The 22,648-nt window shown below is 40.9% G+C and overlaps 2 protein-coding genes and 1 long non-coding RNA gene across 5 annotated transcripts in view; 1 reads left to right on the forward strand and 2 right to left on the reverse strand.

Annotated features, from left to right (window-relative positions):
* LOC102028207 overlaps nucleotides 1–5,938 on the reverse strand; it is a 22,810-nt gene extending 16,872 nt beyond the window's left edge. Inside the window, exon 1 of the long non-coding RNA XR_264135.2 lies at nucleotides 5,311–5,938. This is a non-coding gene — a long non-coding RNA (uncharacterized LOC102028207). The remainder of the gene's footprint in view (nucleotides 1–5,310) is intronic.
* Nucleotides 5,939–9,429: 3,491 nt separating this feature from the next.
* Nucleotides 9,430–13,581, forward strand: LOC102027872 (zinc finger protein 709-like; the record flags this gene model as incomplete). Its single annotated transcript, XM_013505118.1, is given in 4 exon segments — nucleotides 9,430–9,552; nucleotides 9,863–9,923; nucleotides 10,663–12,322; nucleotides 12,324–13,581. Coding segments are annotated over 4 exon segments (1,877 nt in total), but the record flags the coding sequence as incomplete, so codon positions are not given.
* Nucleotides 13,582–21,846: 8,265 nt separating this feature from the next.
* Adgre3 (adhesion G protein-coupled receptor E3) overlaps nucleotides 21,847–22,648 on the reverse strand; it is a 52,679-nt gene continuing 51,877 nt past the window's right edge. For all 3 annotated transcript variants that reach the window (XM_005405684.1, XM_005405683.1, XM_013505366.1), the window contains one exon: nucleotides 21,847–22,480. In XM_005405684.1, coding sequence (XP_005405741.1) covers nucleotides 22,478–22,480 — 3 coding nt within the window. In that variant the 3' untranslated portion in view covers nucleotides 21,847–22,477. The remainder of the gene's footprint in view (nucleotides 22,481–22,648) is intronic.

Genomic DNA, 22,648 nt, shown 5'->3' on the forward strand with positions numbered 1-22,648 from the left:
TTCGGGATCCCTCCCCGTATTCCCAAATCCCAAATTCTCCATTTTATACATTATCAGCCGTACGACCATTACTCTGCGTCCCACGCACGCGGTGTACTTTTATTTATTTACTTTCTTATTTTTGTTTTTGCGGTACTGGGGGTGGGTGTACAGTCTTGTGCATGCTAGGCGAGCGCTGTGACCCTGACCTACACCTCCAGCCTTGCTTGCCGTATTTTGTCATTTTTTTTCCGAGAGAGAAATGGTTGGCCTTAAAAAAATCCCAGGTGTAATAGCGCGGGCTTGTAATCCCAGCACTTGAGAGGCTGAGGCCAGGGATCTGGGCCTCAGTGAGTTGAAGGTGGGCCTGGGTTACAAAAATCTGTCTCAAAAAAGCAAGCAAAAACCCAACCAACAAAAATATATGTAGTGTGTTTTTGTTTGTTTTTCCTCTAGCCCTGAGGATCAAACCTAGGACCTCTCAAATGCTGGACAGGCACTCTCTACCTGTGCTATACACCCAGCCTTATTTGTGGATTTTTCATGAGAGTAAAGGAGAGAACAATTCCCCAATGTTGGTAGAATGACCTGCCTTGACGCTAGTTTCAGATACTTGTGAAATCCAGTTCAGCACTGCTTCTCCCTGGGTGTGTCACCTTGAAAGGTCTTTTTCCCCACTTCAGCTTCAGATTTTCTTTTAACTGTAAAATATATTTTATCAGTACAATATCAGTATATTTTATCAGTACAGCTCAAAATGTACAATAAAATGTTTCCAAAAAGACGAAGGAGGGACAAAGCAGATTATAGAAAAAGTTAGTTTTACATTTCACTTGATTTTTAAAAATTTTTATTTATTTGTTTAACAGCACTGGGGATTAAACCCAGGGGCTTTGCATTGAGCTACATGCTTCAGCCCTGATGATGTTTTATTTTGAGAGAGAATCTTGCCAAATCACTAACTTGCCCAGGCTGGGCTGGAACATGTGATCCTCCTGCCTCAGCCTTTCAGAGTGTTGGGATTACAGGTGTGTGCCAACACACCTCATGAAAATTCTTTCTTTTTTTCCTTCCCCAGAGCATGTGTAAGAAGTTTCTCAGGTCTGTTATTTTCATTTGTGTGAATTTTATTTTTTTTTGAGGCAGGCTCTCCCCATGTAATTCAGGCTGGCCTTGAACTCACTATGTAGCCTAGTTAGGCCTTGAATTTGAGGTGATCCTACCTCAGCCTTCCCAGTGCTGGGACTACAGACCTGCACCACCACCCCTGGCTTATTTACATCTTTTAAATGTAATTCTAGGGCGTAGCTTGGAGGATGCTACAGGGAAAAGGAATATCTCTTTTCCATGATAACTGTAGAAAAATAAATACATTTCCCCAAAAGATAAGTGAATTACAAAGACTTACCAATCATTGGTTCTTTTTCTTTGCTTGGTGGAGAATTTTTGATAATGAATAATTCAGTTCCATTTTTTCTGGACTTATGGGTTCATCATAAATCGTATGGGTCAGAGATGGGCAACAAACTAAAGTGTTCAGATATGATAAGCTGTTTACTCAGTGATTTGTCATGAATAAATGAAATGACATCTTTATTGTCCGAGAGACATAGATACTTATTCTTTTAGGGTTTGCTATTAAATATAAATGCTGTCCATGTGTATACAGAAATACTGAGTTTGGGTAATTTTGCCGGATTCTTCAAATACTGAATATTTTCTGTTTTAAAAATAACTGAATGAAACCGGACATGGTGGTATAGATCCATCATCCCAGGATTCTGGGAGGCTGAGGCAGGAGGATTGTAAGTTTGAACCCATCCTGGGCAAATTAGTGAGACTCAAAAAATAAAAAAGGGCTGGGGATATAGCTCAGTGTGAAGGTCCTGGGTTCAATCCTCACCTACTTCAAGACAAAAAATAAAACCTCAGTTTTATCAGAGAAGCTTTTTGCCAAATTTTTTATTTTTAAATTTTTTTTTGTCTTTTTGAGATGGTCTGACTATGTAGTTCAGGCTGGCCTTAAGCTCACTTTGTAGCCCAGGCTGGTCTTGAACTTGGAAGGATCCTCCTGCCTCAGCCTCGAGAGTGCTGGGATTCCAGGCGTGCACCACCATAACCCGCTTTTTCTGCCAAATTTTTGTCCTGGCCTACCGCCTGTGTTTAATAGTGTCTTTGGCAAAACAGAATTTTTCTTAAGTTGAATTTACAAATTTCCTGATTTATGGATCATACTTTTGGTGTTACTTCTCAAACCTCATTGCCAAATCAAAGTGCATTTAAATTATCTCCTGTGTTACGTTCAGTGCTGAATTTTCCATCTTATATTATGATCTGTTTTTGAGTTAATTTTGTGAAAGTTGTAAGATCTGCGTCTAATTCATTACTATATGGATATCTGGGCTTTTTAGCCTCAATTGTTGAAATGACTACCTTTTCCATTGAATTGCCTTTGCTCTTTCATCAAAGATCAGCTGGCCATATCTGTGTGATTTTATTTTATTTTATTTTCTATTGACCTGTTTGCCTGTTTGTTTGCAAATAGCACTATCTCCATTACTGTAGTGTCACATGAGTCTTACAGTCAGGTCCTGTCAATGTTGTACCTTTATCTCAAGGATATTGTCTTGGCCATTTCTGATCTTTTGTCTTTCTGTATAAATTTTGATTTTAAAGTTTACAATTTATTCTACTTTTCCTGGCAGCCATGGGGATGGAATTTAGGTGTAATGATGTGATTAGATCATGAGAGCAGATCCTGCATGCATAGGATTACTGTCCTAAAAGAGGCCAGAGGGGGCTTGTTTCAGAGATAGCACCTTCTAGCTGTGTGCTCACATGCACCAGTTCCACACAGGGAATGTAAATTACATGTACATGTACTACAAACATGTACCAAAAAAAAAAAAAAGGGTCAAGGGATGGGTGAAAGAAATTGCTGTCTCTGAAACAGATCTCATAGATTACAGTACTTAATAGCAGATGCCATATGTAGTGGTGCCTTAATTTTGGACTTCTTAATTCTAGAACTGTGAGCAATATATTTCCATTGTTTGTAAATTACTCGGTATGTTGTGTTTTGATAGACTGCCCCTACTAAGACGGTGGGTTTTTTGTTCCTTTCCTTTGTGTTTTTTTTTTTTTTTTTTTCCTATATAAGTGATGCTTGACTTTAAATTGTTTAAAAAGTTTAAAAATTTTATTAGTACATGTATGTAGTACATAATGTTTACATTCCTTGTGGGAAATTGCTACATGTGGGTACCATATCTTCATTCCTTCCCCCGCCCCCCCCACTGAGACTCTAACTTATGACCTCGCGCTTGCCAGGCAGGTGCTGTGCTGCTGGCCAGGCAGGTGCTGTGCCGCTGTGCTAAATCCCCAGCCCCTTAATTTCTTTTCTTATTCCCTTCTCAGCACCACCTTTCTTGTTTACAGTACATAATCTTAGCATTCCTGGTGTAGGTTAGTACCTCTGCATAACACATCCCACTTCCTTTTTTTTTTTTTTTTTTGTCTTTTTTGAGACAGAGTCTCCCTATGCAGTTCAGGCTGACCTTGAGCTCAATTTGTAGCCCAGGCTGGTCTCGAACTCACAACCATTCTGCTTCATCCTCCCAAGTGCTGGGATTACAGATGTGTGTCACCATGCCCGGCTCGCACTGGGATTTTAATTCCTCTATTTCTGGTGCTGGGGTTTTACTACCAAATCCAGTTGTCCATTGCTTTTGTTCTTAATGTGCTGTTTTATAAATCCACTACAATCTCTTTACTAGGTCTAGTAATTTTAATACTGGTTCTTTGGAATTTTCTACCTAGATGATCATGACCTATGAAGAAAGGGACTTTTTCCCTTTTTCTTTTGCAGTGCTGGGGATGGAACCCATGACATTGTACAAGAAAGACAATTTCTTCCCTTTTCCTTTCCTTTTTTTGTTTTTAATTGCTTTCTGGAATCTGTCTATAGCAGATTCATAGTGAGAAAGGGAGCAGTGTAGGGGTGTGTGTGTGTGTGTGTGTGTGTGTGTGTGTAAAAGACGAGAGAGAGATGGAAAGGGAGAGGGAGGGAAGGGGTCCATTTCTTGGGAAGGAAAGTTTTATTTTATTGTCATTCTCTGGCTTCTATTTCCTTTACTTCTGATACATATTTTTTGTATCTGTTGATATGACTTCAGTTTTTTTTTTTTTTTGAGACAGGGTCTCTCTAGTTCAGGCTGGTTTTGAATTCACCACGTAGCCCAGGCTGTCCTCTAACCCTTGGTGACCGTCCTGCTTCAACCTCTTGACTGCTGGGATTACAGGCCTGTGCCACCACACCCAGCCAAATGTTTTGTTTTGAGACAAGGTTTTGCTGAGTCAATAAGTTGCCCATGCTGGGCTCAAACTTGCGATCCTATCTCAGCTTCCCAGAGTGCTAGAGTTATAGGCATGTGTCAGCGGGACACCTGCCCAGTGTCAGGAAACTTGCCCCATGTTTTCTTCTAAGTTGTTCAGTGTTAGCTCTTACTTTGGGTGTTCGATCCATTTTGATTTTACTTTTGTGTATGGTATAAAATTTTATTTTTTTTTGTCTTTGTGGTACTGGCTTTAAATTCAGGACGTTTGTATTGAGCAGTAACCCTATCCCTTTTAAGTTTGAGACACAGTCTCACTAAGTCATTAAGTTATCCAAGCTGGGCTTGAATTTGAGATTCTCCTGCCTCAGGCTTTTTTAGTGCTGGGATTATAGACATGTGCTATCACACTTAGCTCAATATTATTTCCAGGTGATGTAATGCATATGTTAATTAGCTCAGTTTACCTACTCCATAATTATACATATTTTTAAACATAATATTGAACACATGTTCAGTTTTTGTCAATTTAAAAATAGATGGATGGGGTGTACCTATCTGAGTGGTAGTATGTGTGCTTAGCAGGTATGAGGCCCTGAGTTCCATCCCCAGCATGAAAAAATAGATATTTTAAAAAATTGAATAAAAGCAGATGGAGTAAGTAAAGGTAGAAATCTAATACTAATCAAATGAAAGTTGGACCAACTATAGTAATTGCAGTTTCATTATTGTACATGTGGGTATCCAGTTTTCTTAACACCATTTTTTTTTTTTTTAAATTTTAAGTTTAATTAATTTTTTTTTTTTTCTTTTTGAGACAGGGTTTCACTGTGCAGTTCAGGCTGGCCTTGAACTTGCAGTGATCCTCCTGCCTCAGCCTCCCGAGTGCTGGGATTAAGGCATGTGCCACCATGCCCAGCTCCTCAGCGCCAGTTTTTGAAAAGACTGTCCATTTCCTATTGAATGATGTTAGCCCTTATGTCAAAAATCAGCTTACCTTATTTGTGAGGGTATTGTTCTGGGCTGTATATCATACTCCATTTGTCCAGGCATCATCTGGTTCAGGCAGTGTTAAATGGACGATTAGATTTCTGCATAGGGGCCCTTTATTTGCCCTTTCTACGTAGGGGCCACCGCTTAGCCTCCTCTTAAGGTCTCCTTCAACTGGTCCCCTGAGAAGTCCCCTGGTTTAGCCCCACCCCTCACCTACGGCATGCTGGGACCGGTTGTCTTGGTGTCTTTATACTACATTGTGAGCTAGATAAAGGGCTTTTCAAATGACGTTTCACTCAAAACCAGGAGATGGTGCCTGGGCTGTGTTTGTACTGGTATATAGTGTATTGATTTGTGGTGTTTGCTTTTTCTTTTTTCTTTTTTTTTGTTCGGCAGTACCTGGAGAGTGAGCTTATGGAGTACTGAGCGATAGCCCCAACATCATCATCAGCAGCAGCAGCAGCAGCAGTATTGGGATTGAATTCAGGGGTTCTTTTTATTTTTATTTTGAGACAGGCTCTAACTAAGTTAGCCAAGCTGGCCTGGGACGTGTGCCGCTGTGCCTGGCCAGTACAATTTCAGTTATTTTATCTTTGAATCAGTGGTTGAGGATACTTGCATCAGTATTCATAAGGTATATTTGTCTGTTTTTTTTTTTTTTTCCTTTTTCCTTTTTCTTTTTGAGACAGGGTTTCACTGTGCAGTTCAGGCTGGCCTTGAGTTTACTTTATAGTCTAGGCTAGCCTGAAACTTGCAGGGATCCTCCTGCTTCAGCCTTCCAAGTGCTGGGATTACAGGTATGTGCCACCATGCCTGTCTGTATTTCTTGTAGAGTGTTTGTTTTCAGAGTAATTTTGGCCTGAGAATGAGTTTAGGGACTAGAGATGCAGCTCAGTGGTGGAGGTTTGCCTAGCACAAATGAGGCAGTGTGTTCCATCTCCAGCACTAGGAGGAAGAAATATAGAAGTGTTTCCTACTCTTCAGTATTTGAAAGAGCTTATAGAAGATTGGTATTCATTTTTCTTAAAGTCATAAAAAATTTAGCAGTGAAACTATTTGGTTTTGGAAGGTTTTTTTGTTGCTGTTGTATTTTAGTTTGTTTATGTTGCTATAATAAAATACCTAAGACTAGGTAATTTATGAATGACAGAAATTTGTTTCTCACAGTTCTGGAGACTGGGAAATTGTTGATCAGAAGCTTGTAGGTAAGGTATCTGGTGAAAACCTGGTCTGGTGCCATGTTACTGCATCTTTACATGGTGAAAGGTCAAAGGGCCTTCATGGTTTTCTAAAGCTGTTTCATGAGGGAGTAATCCAGTCCATCAGAGCAGAGTTCTCATGACTTAGTTGATTCCTGAAGATTTTACACCTTTTCATATTACTGCATTGGGGATGACATTTCTACGTTGATTTTGGATGGGGCAAGTGTTGTAACCCGTGAGAGGGTTTTTGACTTGTACTTCATGACATGTATTAGTTATAGACGGCTCAGATTTTTTTGTGTTTGTAGAAATGTGTCTACTTCATCAGTGTAATCGCTTTTGTTGTTTCACCAGAGACCGTGAACTGCGTTCTTTTAGTGGTGGTCTACAGTTACACCTGAACCCTGGTGGTGTGGTGCTGAGTGGTGAGGGAGGCAAAGCATTGCTTGATCTGTGACTTGGCCTCAGTTATAGAAAGCCGGTGTCCTTGGGTTGTGACTTTCATAAGGACGTCTCAGTCCTCCTTTCTTAGTTACTGCAGGAAAGCTGGAGGGGGTTAGACTTTGTTGTTTCTCTTTCCCCAGAAGGTTTGTCCTAATCAAGTCTTTTTAGACAACCCTCAGTATCTGGGGAAATAGTCCTCATTGTACTGAGTATGTGCAGATGACTTTTTGGTCATTTTCTCCTGAACAATACAACAGAGCAATTATTTACTTAGTCTTTATATTGTGTTACATCTTGTAAGTAATCTAGAGATGGTTCATCAGTGTCCAACCTTTTGGCTTGCCTGGGCCATATTCAGTGAAAAGGAATGGCCTTTAATAGAGTTAATGTATACAAGTACAAGACTTCTTTTATTTAAATCTTGTTATTATAACAAAAAAAGAGGGCAGTCAGCATGTAGATCTGGGTTGGACACTTCTGAAAGTCTCCAGGAGGGTTTACACAGGTTACCTGCAAAAACCATGCCCTTTTACATAAGGGGCTTAGGTATCTCTACATTTTTTTAGTATCTGTGTGGATCCTGGAACCAATTCCCCACAGGTAATTTCTTTCTTTTTGTTTGATTTTCTGGTTCCCCCCTGCCACTGAGCTGCACTCCCGGCATTGTAGTTTCTTTTGAGGGAAGGATTTGAACACAGATCTCTGGGCATATTTCAAGATGGCTATATTTCCCTCTTCTTGCTGAAGAAGGCAGTGACTTTGATCTTCACTGTGAGCAGTTGTCAAGGGTGCTGGAGGTAAAACAAATTAGGGGAGCCCACCTAGTAATTTTTACCTCTGAAGCGTCTCAAAACTGTTAGCAGTTCACTAGTTACAGTTTAGTTTTTTCCACCCTTGTGCTGCTTTTCATAGAGGTTTCTGTTCCAGTAGATTATTTCCTGGGTCTTTGTCTGTGGGTGTCCATTTAGGCACTGCTGCTTGCCCTCTGAACTCATTTCTCTAACAGATGTAGGAAAAGTTGTTGATTGTTGGTTCATTTGCTTTTTTCTTCTCTGAATGTGTGTTACCTTCTCCGTCTTTCTGTGCCATAGTGGAAACTGGAAGTCTCTGACTTTTTTTTTTCCTTTTTTCTTTTTGGCACTGGGAATTGAACTGAGGACCTTGCATTTGCCAGGCAGGCACTTGTGCTGCTGAGTTATATGCCCAGCCCTTGACTTCTTTTTGATGTTTGTTCACATTAAAAAAAATTTTTTGTTTGCACTGCTGGGGATGGAACCCAGGGTCTCTGCATGCTGAGGAAGTGCTCTACCATTGAGCAGCATTCCCACCCCTGCCGACAACTTCTTTTTTTATTTTTTGAGACAGGGTCTCACTATGTAGTTCAGGTTGGCTTTGAGCTCACTATATAGGCCATATTGGCCTTGAACTTGTGCCACTCCTTCTGCCTCAGCCTCCTGAGTATTGAGATTATAGGCATGTGCTACCATACCTGGCATCTGCTGACAACTTTTAAGCCTTATCTCTTCTTCATTCCTCTGTGCCTAAATCTTGATAAGGAAATAGGAAGCAGGAATACTCTCCTTTTTCAGTGACAAGTGATTCAGTCCTTATAAGTTTGCCCTCTGGTACTAGCTCAGTCCTTAACCTCAGTGAAAATCCCAGGTCAAGCCAGTGTGGTGGTGGTGTACACCCATAATTGCAGCTACTCTAGAGGCAGAAGCAGGAGGGTTGAATTCCAGGCCAGCTTGGGTAACTTACTCTGTCTCAGAATAAACCATAAAAAAGGCTGAGAATATGGCTTATGGTAGAGTACCCCTGGTTATAATTCTTAGTCCCACAGTTAGTCAGTCAGTCAGTCAGTAAATCAGTCTTAGGCCAGGCTGCTTTCCTTGCTGTCCCAAGACAGATCACAGCTGCTTGAGCCTTGCTAGGCTGTCATTCTGCCTGAAGTCTTCATGCATTTTGACCAGCTCTTTACTGGAGAGTTTCTCATGCATCAGGTGCTCCGGATCTGGAAATTGAAACTCAGATTGCCACAAAGTAGACAAATTATGTCCTTTGCTATTTTCCAAACAATTCATTTCTTAGTATGTGTGTGTATGCATGGGCATGCTGAAGAATCAAACCCAGGGCCTCATGTATGCTAAGCACATGCTGTATAGTAGAGCTAAACCTCTAGCTCCTATTCCTTTTTTCTCCCTGGGTACTGGGTTTTGCTTTGTTGCTCATGCTGGCCTGAAAGTCCCGGGTTTGAGCAATACCTCCGCCTCCACCCCTTGAGTAGTTTGTACCACAACATTTGGTTCCATTCCTTAATTTTTTTGTGTGGGTCTGGGGAGGAGACTGTGTCTGATGATCAAGTCATGAAATAATTGTTTGGAGACCAGTCATATGTACTTATAAATTGAGTATGTTGGTCCCCAGGGATGTCAGGCTTAACCATTCTCACTCATACGTATGTGGGATGTTTTAGGATTTGGTGACCTTTGAGGACGTGGCTGTGAACTTCACCCAGGAGGAGTGGGCTTTGCTGAATCCTTCCCAGAAGAATCTGTACAGAGATGTGATGCAGGAAACTGTCAGTAATCTGGCCTTTGTAGGTAAGGATGACATCATTCCTTCACTTAGTCATTTAGGGCTGAGGATATAGCCCAGCAGCATAGTGCCTGCCTAGCAAGTGTAAGGTCGTGAGTTTGATTCCTGGTACCAAAAACAACAGAAAACTAAAAACATAAAAAAACTTAGTCATTTAAAGAATGGCTGTTTCTTGGCTATTACTGGTGCTCAGTTTAGAATATGAAAGGGGAACGCTTTGGTAAATACATCAGCAGGGCCTTAGTCATGAAGCTAGTGTCTAATACATGTTTAAATGTAATAATTCATAATGCTTTTTCTGGGTGTATATTTTAGGAATAAAATGGAAAGACCAGAACACTGAAGAACTGTACCAAAATCCTGGCGAAAACCTGAGGTACTTTGCATTCATAAGGGAAATCAATTTTCTTAGAATTAAAAACACAGTAACAGAATCATAAATCCAACTTCACATTTCTTTATCCCTCAAAATTTTTGTCTAGAATTGTATACTTAAATGTTATATAGATACTAGTTCACTTATAAACAGTATTAAGGAAATTCACATACATTTTGTTAATTGCTGTGATCTAGACCTCTTGCAGAGGACTTAGGGTATGCGCAGGCAATTCCGAGGGGATATACTACGCTTGCTTTCTCTGGTAATGTTAAAAATACAAGTGTAGTTCTTGTTAATAAATATAAATTAAAAACAAACACAGCTGGGTGTGGTGGTACATGCCTGTAATCTTAGGACTTTGGGAGTTAGACACTGGGGAACTGCAAGTTTAAACCCAGCCTGGGCATCTTACAACATAGCAAGACCTTGTCTTAAAAAAAGGGTGGAGCCCAATGTCAGAACCCTGAGTTCAATCCCTAGTGCTACAGAAAAGAGAGAGGAAGGAAGGAAGGAAGGAAGAAAAGCAGTCATGGCCAGATGTGGTATGTATCTTGTAATCTCAGCTACTTGGAAGGCTGAGTCAGGAGGATTGTGAATTAGAGGTAAGCCTGGCCAACATAGACTGTTTGAAAATAAACAAAACAAAACAAAAAAAACCCAAAACAAAAAAAAACCCAAACAAAAAAATAAAAACAGTACTAAAGCCTTTAATTTTAATGTTTCTCTTTTCTTACAGAAATCATGTGGTAGAGAGACTCTGGGAAAGGGTAGAAGGTGGTCAATGTAGAGAAACTTACACTCAGATCGCACATCTCAGACTTAGCAAGAAAACTCCTGCTGTAAAATCCTATGACTGCAGTGTGTGTGGAGAAGTCTTCATTGGTCATTCATCCCTTAATAGGCATATGAGAGTACACGCTGAACACAAACTATGTGAACGTAAGGATGGAAAGAAGACAGATGAAGATAAGCAATGTGGAAACGCCTTCAGTTTTTGCTGTTCCTTAGAAGAATCTGAAAGAACTTGCATTGAAGAGAAATCCTATCAGTGTAAGGAATGTGGAAAATTCTATCTTTCTCTATCAAACTTTCAAAGACACATGGAAAGGCACAGTGGAGATAGACCTTATAAATGTAAGACATGTGGCAAAACCTTTTATTCTCCCAGTTCTTTTCAGATACATGAAAGAACTCACACTGGAAAGAAACTCTATCAATGTAAACAGTGTGGTAAAAGTCTAAGTACTTCCAAAGCCTTTCAGATACATAAAAGAACTCATACCGGAGAGAAGCCTCATGAATGTAAGGAATGTGGGAAAGCTTTCAATTGTCCCAGTACTTTCCAAAGACATAAAAGAACTCACACTGGAGAAAAACCCTATGAGTGTAAAAAATGTGGTAAGGCTTTTGGTCGTTTCAGTTCTTTTCGAATACATGAAAGAATGCATACTAGGAAAAATACATACTATGAATGTGATGAATGTGGGAAAGCTTTCATTTCTCTTTCATCTTTTCAAAGGCACATGATAACACACACTGGAGATGGACCTCACAAATGTAAGGAATGTGGAAAAGCATTCATTAGTTCTAGTGCTTTTCAAATACATGAACGACTACACACTGGAGAGAAGCCCTTTGAATGTAAACAGTGTGGGAAAACCTTAAGTAGTGCCAGTTCCTTTCAAATACATGAAAGGACTCACACTGGAGAGAAACCCTATGAATGTAAGGAGTGTGGGAAAACCTTCAGTTGTCCCAGTTCCTTTCAAAGACATGAAAAGACTCACTCTGGGGAGAAGCCATATGAGTGTAAACAGTGTGGTAAGGCCTTTAGTCGATCCTGCTACCTTCAGATGCACGAGAAGTCTCACACTGGAGAGAAGCCCTATGTTGGGGAGAAGCCCTATCAGTGTAAACTGTGTGGTAAAGCATTTCGTAGTGCTAGTTGCTTTCAGATTCATGAAAGAACTCACACTGGAGAGAAACCCTATGAATGTAAAGAATGTGGGAAAGCCTTCAGTTGTCGAAGTTCATTTAAAAGACACGAGAAAATTCACACTGGAGAGAAACCCTATGAGTGTACACAATGTGGTAAAGCCTTCGGACGTTACAGTTCCCTTCAGATACATGAAAGAAATCACACTGGAGAGAAACCATATGAATGTCAAGAATGTGGTAAAGTCTTCAGTAGTTCTAGTTCCTTTCAAATACATAAAAGAACACACACTGGGGAGAAGCCCTATGTATGTCAAGAATGTGGAAAAGCCTTTAGTTGTCCCAGTACCCTTCAGAAACATGGAAGATCTCACACTGGAGAAAAACCTTATGTGTGTACAAAGTGTGGGAAAGCTTTCAGTCGGTCCAGTAACTTTCGAACACACCAAAGATCTCATTCTGAAGGAAAAACTGCACAAATATAAGGGTGGGTAAGCCTTAATTTGCTACAGTTTCTTTGAAAAGCATAGAAGAGCTCACGTTGGAGCGGCACCCCATACAAGGAATATAGGAAGGCTTGCTTTGTGCAGCTGTCTAGCTCTTTTGAGAGTGCATATTGGTGGGAAACCTTACAAGTGCAGACAGTGACAATGGCTTTTGTGTTCTACTTCAGTTTGAGGTTGTGAAAGAACAATGGAGAGAATATAAACAGGAATATAAGCAGCATACATAAGCCGTCAGTTGGCTCATATCCTTACAGAAATGGGTGAGAATGTTCACTGGGGATTAGTGGTGTAGCTCTTTGGTATAGGGCTTACATCACAATCACAGTTTGATCTCCGCACTACTGTCAGAAAATCTGATCTAGCACTCCCACCAGAAAAAGAAAGGAGGGCAGGTGGGAGTGCACACTGGATTAAAAAGTTAAAAGTGTGAAAAATGAAGTTTTCAATTTTAGTAATAAAGACTATAATAATTTCCAGTTTAGTCAAATATACAAATTGAGGTAATATGAAAAAGCTAATGCAGATTAAATACATAATGCTCTGGAAAGCACACATTGTGAAAGAAATACTGTAAAAGATATAAATTTATTTTGTTTTATAAATGGTTCATTGTTAATGTGGATGTTGGGCCTGTGGATACACTTCTTTAAAGAATCACTGAGGTAAGATAATTTTGTAAGTATTTGTAAAGCAACTGTGAGTTTAATAAGTAGTGTTTCTTAAGTCAATAAATACTATTTTGTTTTTTCATGGTACTGTGGATTGAATTAGGGAGTGCTGAACCACATTTCTAGCACTTTTTAAGTTTTTGAGTCAGGTTCTAAGTTACCTAGGCTGGCATCTAACTTGCCCCTACCTTAGCCTCCCCAATAGCTATGGTTATAGATATGTGCTATGTTGCCTGGCTCACTTAATAAAAATTTTGTTTGTGTGTGGAATCTGTGGATGAATTGAAATGCATTTTTAGTATAGAAAGAGGTTTAATTTTTATATAGTTGTTGGATTCTGTGGGTAATAGGTCATTGAAAACTAATCTGTTAATAGTTAGGACTTTCTTATTGACTGAAATATATTTATTTCAGAAATAGTATATTTCTTACTGTTCTGAAATATACCTTGCCCATTCTATATGTTCTACCATTTTCTTATGGAGAAAACTTTTTAAAGGGCACACAAGTTTATATCTTCTTGGCTAATAAAGAATTGACATCAGATTTTTTTGTTCATTTTTTTTTTGAGATAGGATCTCTCTATAGTTCAGGCTAGTCTTGAACTCTAGTCCTGGCTGGCCTCAAACTCATCTTCCTGCCTCAGCCTCCCAAAAGCTGGGATTACAGGTATGTAATCATCATGTCTGGTTGCCATTGGGTTTTAAGTACGTAAATTTTACTACAGTGATCCCTCACCTATTGCAGGAGTTACTTTCCAGAGACCCCTGTGATAGGTGAAAATCCACAAAGTAGTGACATTGTATTTATTTTATTATTTATATATATTTTAAGGCTTTGTAAACCCTACACTACTATAAACCTTTCCCACACTTACAAATACTTCATGTGCTCTTAAACATTTTTTGCGCTCTTACTTAAAACCTGTGTAATTTTAGTAGCATGTAAAATTCTTTATGGGTACTCACCAGTGAAGTATACTACAACTTGAATGATGAAGATCATGAATTATGTACATATGCAGTACTGATGGCGATGAAGGTGATGACAATGAGATGAATGTACTGCACAGCTAAGAATGGTATTACAGCTCTTCTGAAGGCACCACTTCATCAGGTACTTCAGGTGGTGCAGTATCTTCGCCCTGGGCTGTAACTGCTCTCTTCTTCTGAGTGATGAACATAGTTATGGGGAGTTGCTGGTGCTGCTTTTTCTTCTGAGAAGGTTTTTATAAACTGACATGCCAGTCTCAGATTGTATTTATGAAATGCAACGAAAAAAGCATCTTGGGATCCCACTGTTCAGCCACTGGCTGAAGTTCTTTGGCCATTCTGACCATGGTTGCAAGACAGTTGAGTGTTAGGCCAACCTCTCCAACCCATAGTACATACTGTATTTTACTTTGATACAGTATTTTAATATGTTTGAATTAACATTTTTATAGTTTTAAATTTTTTAGGCACAAATAATTAAAATCATAAATATTATATAAATACCTATATACTGCAAAATTCTGTGATATAGCAAAAACTCTGACATACAGAATTAGATACTTTTTTAAAAAACCCATAATACAGTGAAACCACAATAAGTGAACTGCAGTATAGCGAGGGATGACTATATATAGTGTGGGCTTATGTGAATAATTACTTTCATCTTTCTCCCTTTACTTTTTGCCATTCTTCCCAGCTATTTCTCGAATAGTTCACTTTGACTGAAAAGCAGAGACCTGTGGTAGGATAATAAAATTTAGAGTTGGCATTGGGTTGTGCTGTCTTTGTTGGTAATGTTGAGAATTAGATTTTCCATTCTCATTATGGTTTGAATCCCCTCATAGTCTACCTTGAATGAAAATTTGAAGGCAGAGTGAAGAAGGCATTTGTTGGATTTTAAAGCCACTGTACAGGAAGACAAGTATATGGGCTGTGTGGATGGAGGCCGGCTGGTAGCCCATGGTCCTGCTTCTTGGGCTTGTCCATCAAGACTCCTCCGGTACCGGGAACTGAACTCACGACCTCGCGCTTGCCAGGCAGGCGCTTTGCCACTGAGCTAAATCCCCAGCCCCCAAGACTCCTCAAAACTAGTTGCCTTTCATGTTCTCAGAGGTGTAGTTCCTCACATATTTGTGTATTAACTCTACATGAGACATCAGTCCTTAGGATTCCATACAAATCCTAGTGTGTATATTAGCTGGCTGAAGACTGTCCTGCTTGGGAATATTCTCTGCTTTCTCTCTTTTGTAGATGGAGTTGTATGTGAATACCTGATTGCATGAGAGCTGTAAGCATTAAAGCAACTGGATGAGGGGCTGGGGATGCTGCCGAGCGGTAGAGACCTTGCCCAGTGGGGTGAGGCTTGGGGTATGATGCTCAGCACTGAAACAAAAACTAGGTGAGAGTCTGTCTTTGCACTGCATTGAGTGGTGGCTGCCCTCAGCCTGTCTCCCCTGTATAGGAAGCACTGTCCTCTTGTTGGGAGGGCTCGGGATGTGTCCTGTTCTTCTGAGGTGAACGTTACCACTACTTTCAGTCGTGTTTATTCTGTGATGAAAATGCCTAAGTGTGACCAAGTGGCTTTATTTAGAAAAGTCCTGATTCTTGTAAGCAGGATAATAAGATGAATGTGATCATTAAGTACTGGAAACATACTAATAAAAAATAAAATAATTAAAAAACAAAACGACTAGGATTTTCTTAATAATCTGGTGAAGGGAATGGTTTAGAGAGCAAATGGGAATAAACAAAATGATCCGAAGTCTGTCGTCGTTGAAGCTAGGTGACGGATTAGTGCGGGGTGCCTTATGCTGCTGTTGCTACAGTTCACGTGCCTGAAAAGTTCCATAACAAGAAACGGAAGGGGAGATGATTGCGGAGGTGTGTGTTAGGCAGTGGAATAGATGGCAGGATGAAAGGACCTGTGTGTAATTCAAGAATTAAGGTTCATCCTCACAAAAACTGTCACTGTACAACGAAAGCAGTGAAGTGTTCCGGGCTTTAACATAGAGATGAAAGGAAATTCGAACAGCACAGAAACCCATAAAAGCAATACAGAGTAGAATGTTGGACAATTCTTATTTCAACCTCAGCTTTCTGGCTTGGCAGAGATGGCAAGCTGCCGACCTAACTGGTCAATTCAGGGATCCCTATATGTTACATACTGGCCAGCAACCTGTCTGTAAAGAAAAGTGGGTCCACACAAGCTTTAGCCCAGCTGTGGGATAGGTGTGAACACTGCCTCCCACACAACTTGGCGTTGGACTGTGCAAAAACAGCCCTATAAGCAGAGTGAATCTTGTGAGGGGCCCTATAATTAGGGCATAACCTTCCCTGGTTAGGGGCAGGCTTGGAGTAATCACACTTAGGATTCCCAGTGGACCTGCTCCTGCACTGAGTGTGGGAAAATAATGTGAGATGAAAGGAATGTGAAACGATGTCCCCAGCGAGTTTTGACGGCAGGGAACATGGGCTGAAACAGGTTTGTGCAGATGGCCCAGCCCCCAGTAACGGAAGCGGTGTGCTTCAGAACGGTGTGTACCTGAGAAGGGTGGTTACGGAAGGCTCGGTCCACTTGGCCAAATCTAGTGCAGAACTTGGTGGGCTCCTCACTTCCCCAGATACCTGAGGCTTCCCGGGTTGTAACTACATGACAAGTGGGCCATTTCCCGTGCCACACACATGCGCTCTACTTACGGGGCCTGAGGACAAATGCACCGTGCCAGCCCACAGACGGCACAGTGCGGATGCCCGGAAGTGTGGGCAGTGGTCTAAACACGCACTGCAGAAGGAACTTGACAGAAGTGGAATTTTTTGTCCGCATCGAGCGCAAGCTGCTGAGTTCCGACCAGCACCCTCATGAAAGAGGGAGAATGAATGTATACTTGTCCTGCCTAATCCAGATGGGGCCGTGCTTCATGAGAGACAAAGGCCTGTGGCTGCATTCATTTGCTTCTCTTGGCCCTAGGTATGTACAAAATCCCGCCCCAGGAACTATTTTCCAGGGTACAGTCATTGTCTCGCCCAGCTGGAAACAACATGTGACCCACAGGAAGTAACTTGTAACTGGTTTGACACAAGATGAAGTGAAAAGAATTGACCGTCCTTTTGATTATATTCTATTTAAATTTTTAAAATTAGTCTGTGTTTGTGGTACATATCCTTACATTCATCTCGGGGACTTGGTACATACACACATTGCATCTTGATCCTTTTTTTTTTCCCTTCCCCAAATCCCTTTCCGATCTCCACAGGCTGTACCTCCCTGTTTCCTACCACTTCTCTTATTTTGCTCTTTACATAATTCATATTTTAGTGTCAATACAAATATTCTAGCTACTAAATGTTATTTTTGTATAAATTGTTACCTGCTTCGGGCCTTGTGTTATCTAGAATGAGTCACTACAAAAATCTTTAGGTCTACAAGTTAGAGGCCAATGGCCAGGTTCTAAACCCAGTACCAAGTTCAGTCCAGTGTTTACATAAAACAGATTCTAAAAACATTCCTTGACTGGGCTGGGGATATAGCTCAGCGGCACAGCATCTGCCTGGCAAGCACGAGGTCCAGAGTTCGACTCCCAGTTCCAAAAAAAAAAATTCCTTTATTGTGAGTAAAATTTGAAAAATCAGATTTTTAAATTAACAGAATAGAAACCTATATACTTTTTCACTATATCAGTTGTACTTTGGTAAACACCTCAAGACAAATAGGGGCTAATAAAGAAAATTCACCAGTATTCTTTTATTTTTTGGTCTCTTTAGTATGCTTATAAAGTTGCTATTTCTGTGTGTGTGTGTGTGTGTGTGAGAGGCAGGGTTTCACAGTGCAGTGCAGGCTGGCCTTGAACTCACTTTGTAGCCCAGGCTGACCTTGAACTTACAGTGATCCTCCTGCCCTCAGCCTCCTGAGTGCTGGGGTTATAGATGTGCACCACCGCACCCAGCTAGAGTTGCTATCTTCTAGACCTCTCTACCCTTAGAGTGATGCTCACCTGTTCTATTATGAAACAGTGCTGTGTGTCCATTATCCTTGTCTTTGGCTCGTGCCAATGCAACTATCTTCCAGTTTGTTCTCAAATCCAGCGGCTTTCAATGCTGCCTGCCCAAATACCGGATGAACCTGTTGCACAACTCTGTTTAGAGCTTGTTACCCGATTTCAATCTTAGTTATGAGTGGAAGAAAGTTAGCGGCCCACCCCTGATAATCAGCAAGCTCTGGGGCAGTGGTGAGAAACGTACGTGTGCCTCAGCGGGCGCGTGAGCCAAGCCCGTGGGTCAGGCTGGTGGGCTTGTGAACCGCCAGCCGAGCATCAGACAGTAGTTGTTTTTCTGAACTAAAACCTCAGTATTCAGGTTTAACGGCCCTGTTGGCACTTTGCAATAAATAAGTGGGTTTTGGGGTTGCTGTTTAGACACACAGCCTCTAAAAGGTGCACCATCACTGCTCGGGCGATTTCTAATGACGTCCCCACTCAGCTGGCGATAGTTAAGGATATAATCACTTGATCCCTTGTAAATGATCTGACACTGCTGATTTGTGCGTGATGGGAATGTAGGGGCTGTCCATTGGCAGGAAAAAACAGAATTAAAACACTTCACAGAATTGGGTTAAAGCCATTTCACTCTTAACTAGACAACCGTAGTGCAACAACAAACGTTTTGATGTTAGGCCCATTCATTCCTGCCAATGGGCCCAACCCATCCTCCAGAAAGAAAACATAGAAAGTCTTTCCCTATGCCCACAGCATTTTCAGTGAATTTTAATTCCGGTAGGTTCAGGGCCCATCAGAAGATGAATGGATGACAAAGTCGTACAGTGGAGTGCTACTCAGTCATACAGAAGAGTAAATTTGAGTTATTGTAGGAGAATGGATAGATCTTGAGACTGTAATGCTAAGTGAAATAAAGTTAGACTCAAAAGGTTAAGTACTGCTTGGTCTCGCTAACATAACCAAAGAGTAAAGTGCCAGCTGAGAGACAGGAGGTGGTCTGTAGAGAAGGGGGGCTCTGGGGAAGGGAGGGTATAGGGTTGGGAGCGCCAGGGAGAGACAAAACGATCAAGATGCACTATCGATATGTATCAGACCCTCAAGCCGAATATAAGCACTATGTGTCTCAAACATGTACTAATAAAAAATGAACATGTGTAGGTCTCCTTATCTAAGATAAAAGGTCTTCTGCACATCAAGGAAATGGTTTTGTCAAAATTGCAATTGAAAACATTAATTAAAAACAATTCAGGCACATCCAGAAGATGTACAAGATGCTAAAGGATCCAGGAAAAGACAATCACATTTGGTGTCTAGGCCCTCTTTCCACATCCTCAACTTTTAAAAGCAAAATATGAAATAAAAGAGAGATCATAGGACACCGGGAGACTTTGGAGGTGGCGAAGCGGCATGCAGAAGGCAGGAGAACGTAGTGTGGAAGGGAAGGGCTTCAGAAGTGATCAAGGAAACGTTCATGTGTAAGTTACCTCCGTACGTGCCGGGGGGCAAAAGCGCGTGGTGCAGGTGGCTCCTAAGTTGTTTGTTTTGGGTTTCTCATATAAGAAAAATCGAGATATTTAAGTTCCAGTGACTGGCTCATTTCAATTAATACTATAAATTCCAGGTCTATCTTCCTACAAATGGCACCAGCTTATCCTTAATTATGACAGAATAATAGTCCACTGTGTATGTGCAAGTTTTTCTTTACCTGTTTATCGGTGGGAATCGAGGCTGTTTCCATGATTTAGCTATTGCGAGCTGTGCTGCTTTAAACATGGGTACGCGCCTATTACTGTAATGTGACTTTAAATCTTTCGGTAATATACATGGGACGGGTACACCGGGGTCAAGTGGCATTTCTCTGTTTGGTTTGCTGAGGAAACTCAGTGCTGTTTTCCATAGTGGTTGCGATGCTTTACATTCCTACCAGCGAGGTAGCAGGGCTGATTCCCCATGTGCTTCCCAGTGTTGTTCTTTTGAGCCCTGGGTACCCACGGTGAATGGAGGAAGTTGGAATGTCTGTGTGGTTTTGACTTGCATTTCTTTAGTGGCCAAAGATGCGGAGCAGTTTTCATGTCCTTATTGGACATCTCTGCTGCTTCTTTTGATAACTGTCTATGCATTTTTATTATTCATTTTCGATTAGGTCTCATTTTTTTGAGTTCTTTATATATTTCATACATTAGTCCTCTGAGGAGTAGCTGGCAAAATAATTTTCTCATTCTGTAGTTTGTCTCTTCACTCGGTTGTTTTCTTGGCTGTGCAGAATTTCTAATTTGATGTAATTCTTTTGTTGGTTCTTGGAATTATTTCTTGTGCAATTGGTATTCTGTTCAGAAAGTCCTTGCCTATACCTATGGCTTCAATTGTTTTATCTACTTTATCTTCCAATATATTCGGGGTTTCTGTTTTTATATCTAGGTTTTTCTTTTCTTTTTTTTTTTTTTTTCCTGGTACCGGGAATCGAACTCATGACCTTGCGCTTGCCAGGCAGGCGCTGTGCTGCTGAACTAAATCCCCAGCCCCTATATCTAGGTTTTTCATCCATTTTTATTTTATATCTGCAAAGGATGAGAGAAATGTGTCTAAATTCATTCTCCCACATGCTGATGATTGGATTTCCTGTATCATTTTAAAAAGACTTTTTTCAGCATTTTTTTTCCCAGATCTTTTTTTCTGTTTTTGCCTTTTTTGAGACAGTGTCTCGCTATGCAGTTCAGGCTGGCCTTGAGCTCACTTTGTAGCCCAGGCTGGTCTCGAACTCACCACGATCCTCCTGCCTCAGCCTCCCAGGTGCTGGGATTACGCCTGGCTCATTTTATTAGTACATGTTTATAGTACATGATGTTCACATCCCTTGTGTGGAGGTGGGACAGGTTTGGAGCATGTCTTCCTTCCTTTTTCATCCCTTTTCCCTCCTTTCTCTCACTCTCCCTCTGTCTCTTAATTATCTTCTCCTTTAAGAAAGATCAACCTTCCCACTGCCTACCTTTTGTTTTGCTCTTTATATTTTGGGTTCTCATATAAGAGAAGCTATGTGATAAATTGAACCTCGTGTGTCTGATTTATTTCACTTAGCATTATGGTCTCAAAGCGCATCCATTTTCCTACAGAGGACTCAGATTTATCCTTTATGGTGTGAGTCTTCTTGCTCACCTGGGGGAGATCAAGAATCAGTGACTGGGGATCAAATTAAAGAGGTTCTGTACAGCAGAGGCCTCAGCAACGGAGGGAAGATGCAACCTACAGAATGGGCAAAATGTTTTGTCACCTATTCTTTGGACAGGGGGCTGATATCTGGTATATATTTGATGCATAAGTTTAAATATCACATGGGTTTTCACATATGAGAAACCCAGAATATCAGTAAGTTATAGAGTAAAATGAAAGATAATAGGAAAGAGGGGGCAGATATTCTGCAAAAGGGACTGGGACCAAGAGATGGAGAGAGGGGTGGAGGGAGGGGAAGGGGATGAAAGAGTAATCAAGATGTGCCATGTACACGCGCCAGCTCCCCACAAGGAGTATAATCATTATGTACTGCAAACATGTACTAGTAAAAAGAAAAATTAAAAAATATAAAATGTAAATTAGTATCCCCCTATGGAAAACATTATGAGAGGATTTTTTTTTTTGGTAGCAGGAATTGAACTCATGACCTCAGGCTTGCCAAGCAAGCGCTTATGCTGCTGAGCTACATGCTCGTCCCTGGAAAACATTATGAAGGCTACTAAAGAAAAAGCTAAGCATAGAAGTAGTGTATTAGGCAGGTGTACCATTCCTGACATTCATGCAATTAAAGTGAATCCAGCACACAATAAAAGTACCTGTACATCCGCATTTATTGCAGCACTATTCACAATAATCAATATATGAATTCCGCCTAGGTACTCATCAACGGATAAATGGACAAAGCAAATATCACTCATAAAGGAATAAATCATGTCATTTGCAGGAACATTGATAGAACTGAAGGACGTTATAGTAAGCAAAATAAGCCCGATATACAACGGCAAGCATCACATGACCTTGCTCCTGTGTGGAGACAGGAAAATAAATATGATCTGAAAATGGAAGAGGGACAGTTAGGAAGCGGGAAGACGTCCTTGGGAAAGGAGAAGGGAAGGGAAGACAGGAGCGCGTAGAAGGGGTGGTTAAAAGGGTCGAAGCACGATACATAGATGTATGGAAATGTCACAGTAAAGCTCAGTAATTTTTACAATTAATGTGTGTTAATAATAATAATGAAGTTATTTTTAAAATAGCCGAAGTGGACAGGTCTTTATGGTTCACAGGAAAGACCCAAGAGTGACGGTCCACTCCGTACATGACCACAGGGGGGCAGCGCTGAGGCCCAGGTCAGCTTTCAGTCCTCGTCCTTGGCTGAGGCGCGGAGGCGGGTCAGGAGCTGGGTGACGTAAGGGCTCTTCCGTGAGCACATTCTGATGATCTCCTTGCTGCCTACTACATGGGCGAGAGGGAGACAAGGAGAACAGGAAATTAGCACTTCGGAAATTAGCCAAGACTTCCAGCCTTCCTAAGAAACCTCAGGAAGACACCTTAGTGTCTGAAGCTTCTGGTATCACTTACACCCCAAACATCATCTTGAAAAATTGTTTTATTTTAGCTTTT

The sequence above is a fragment of the Chinchilla lanigera genome, unplaced genomic scaffold (genome assembly GCF_000276665.1).
Source record: "Chinchilla lanigera isolate Chin_1 unplaced genomic scaffold, ChiLan1.0 scaffold00094, whole genome shotgun sequence".
NCBI classification, from domain to species: Eukaryota; Metazoa; Chordata; class Mammalia; order Rodentia; family Chinchillidae; genus Chinchilla; species Chinchilla lanigera.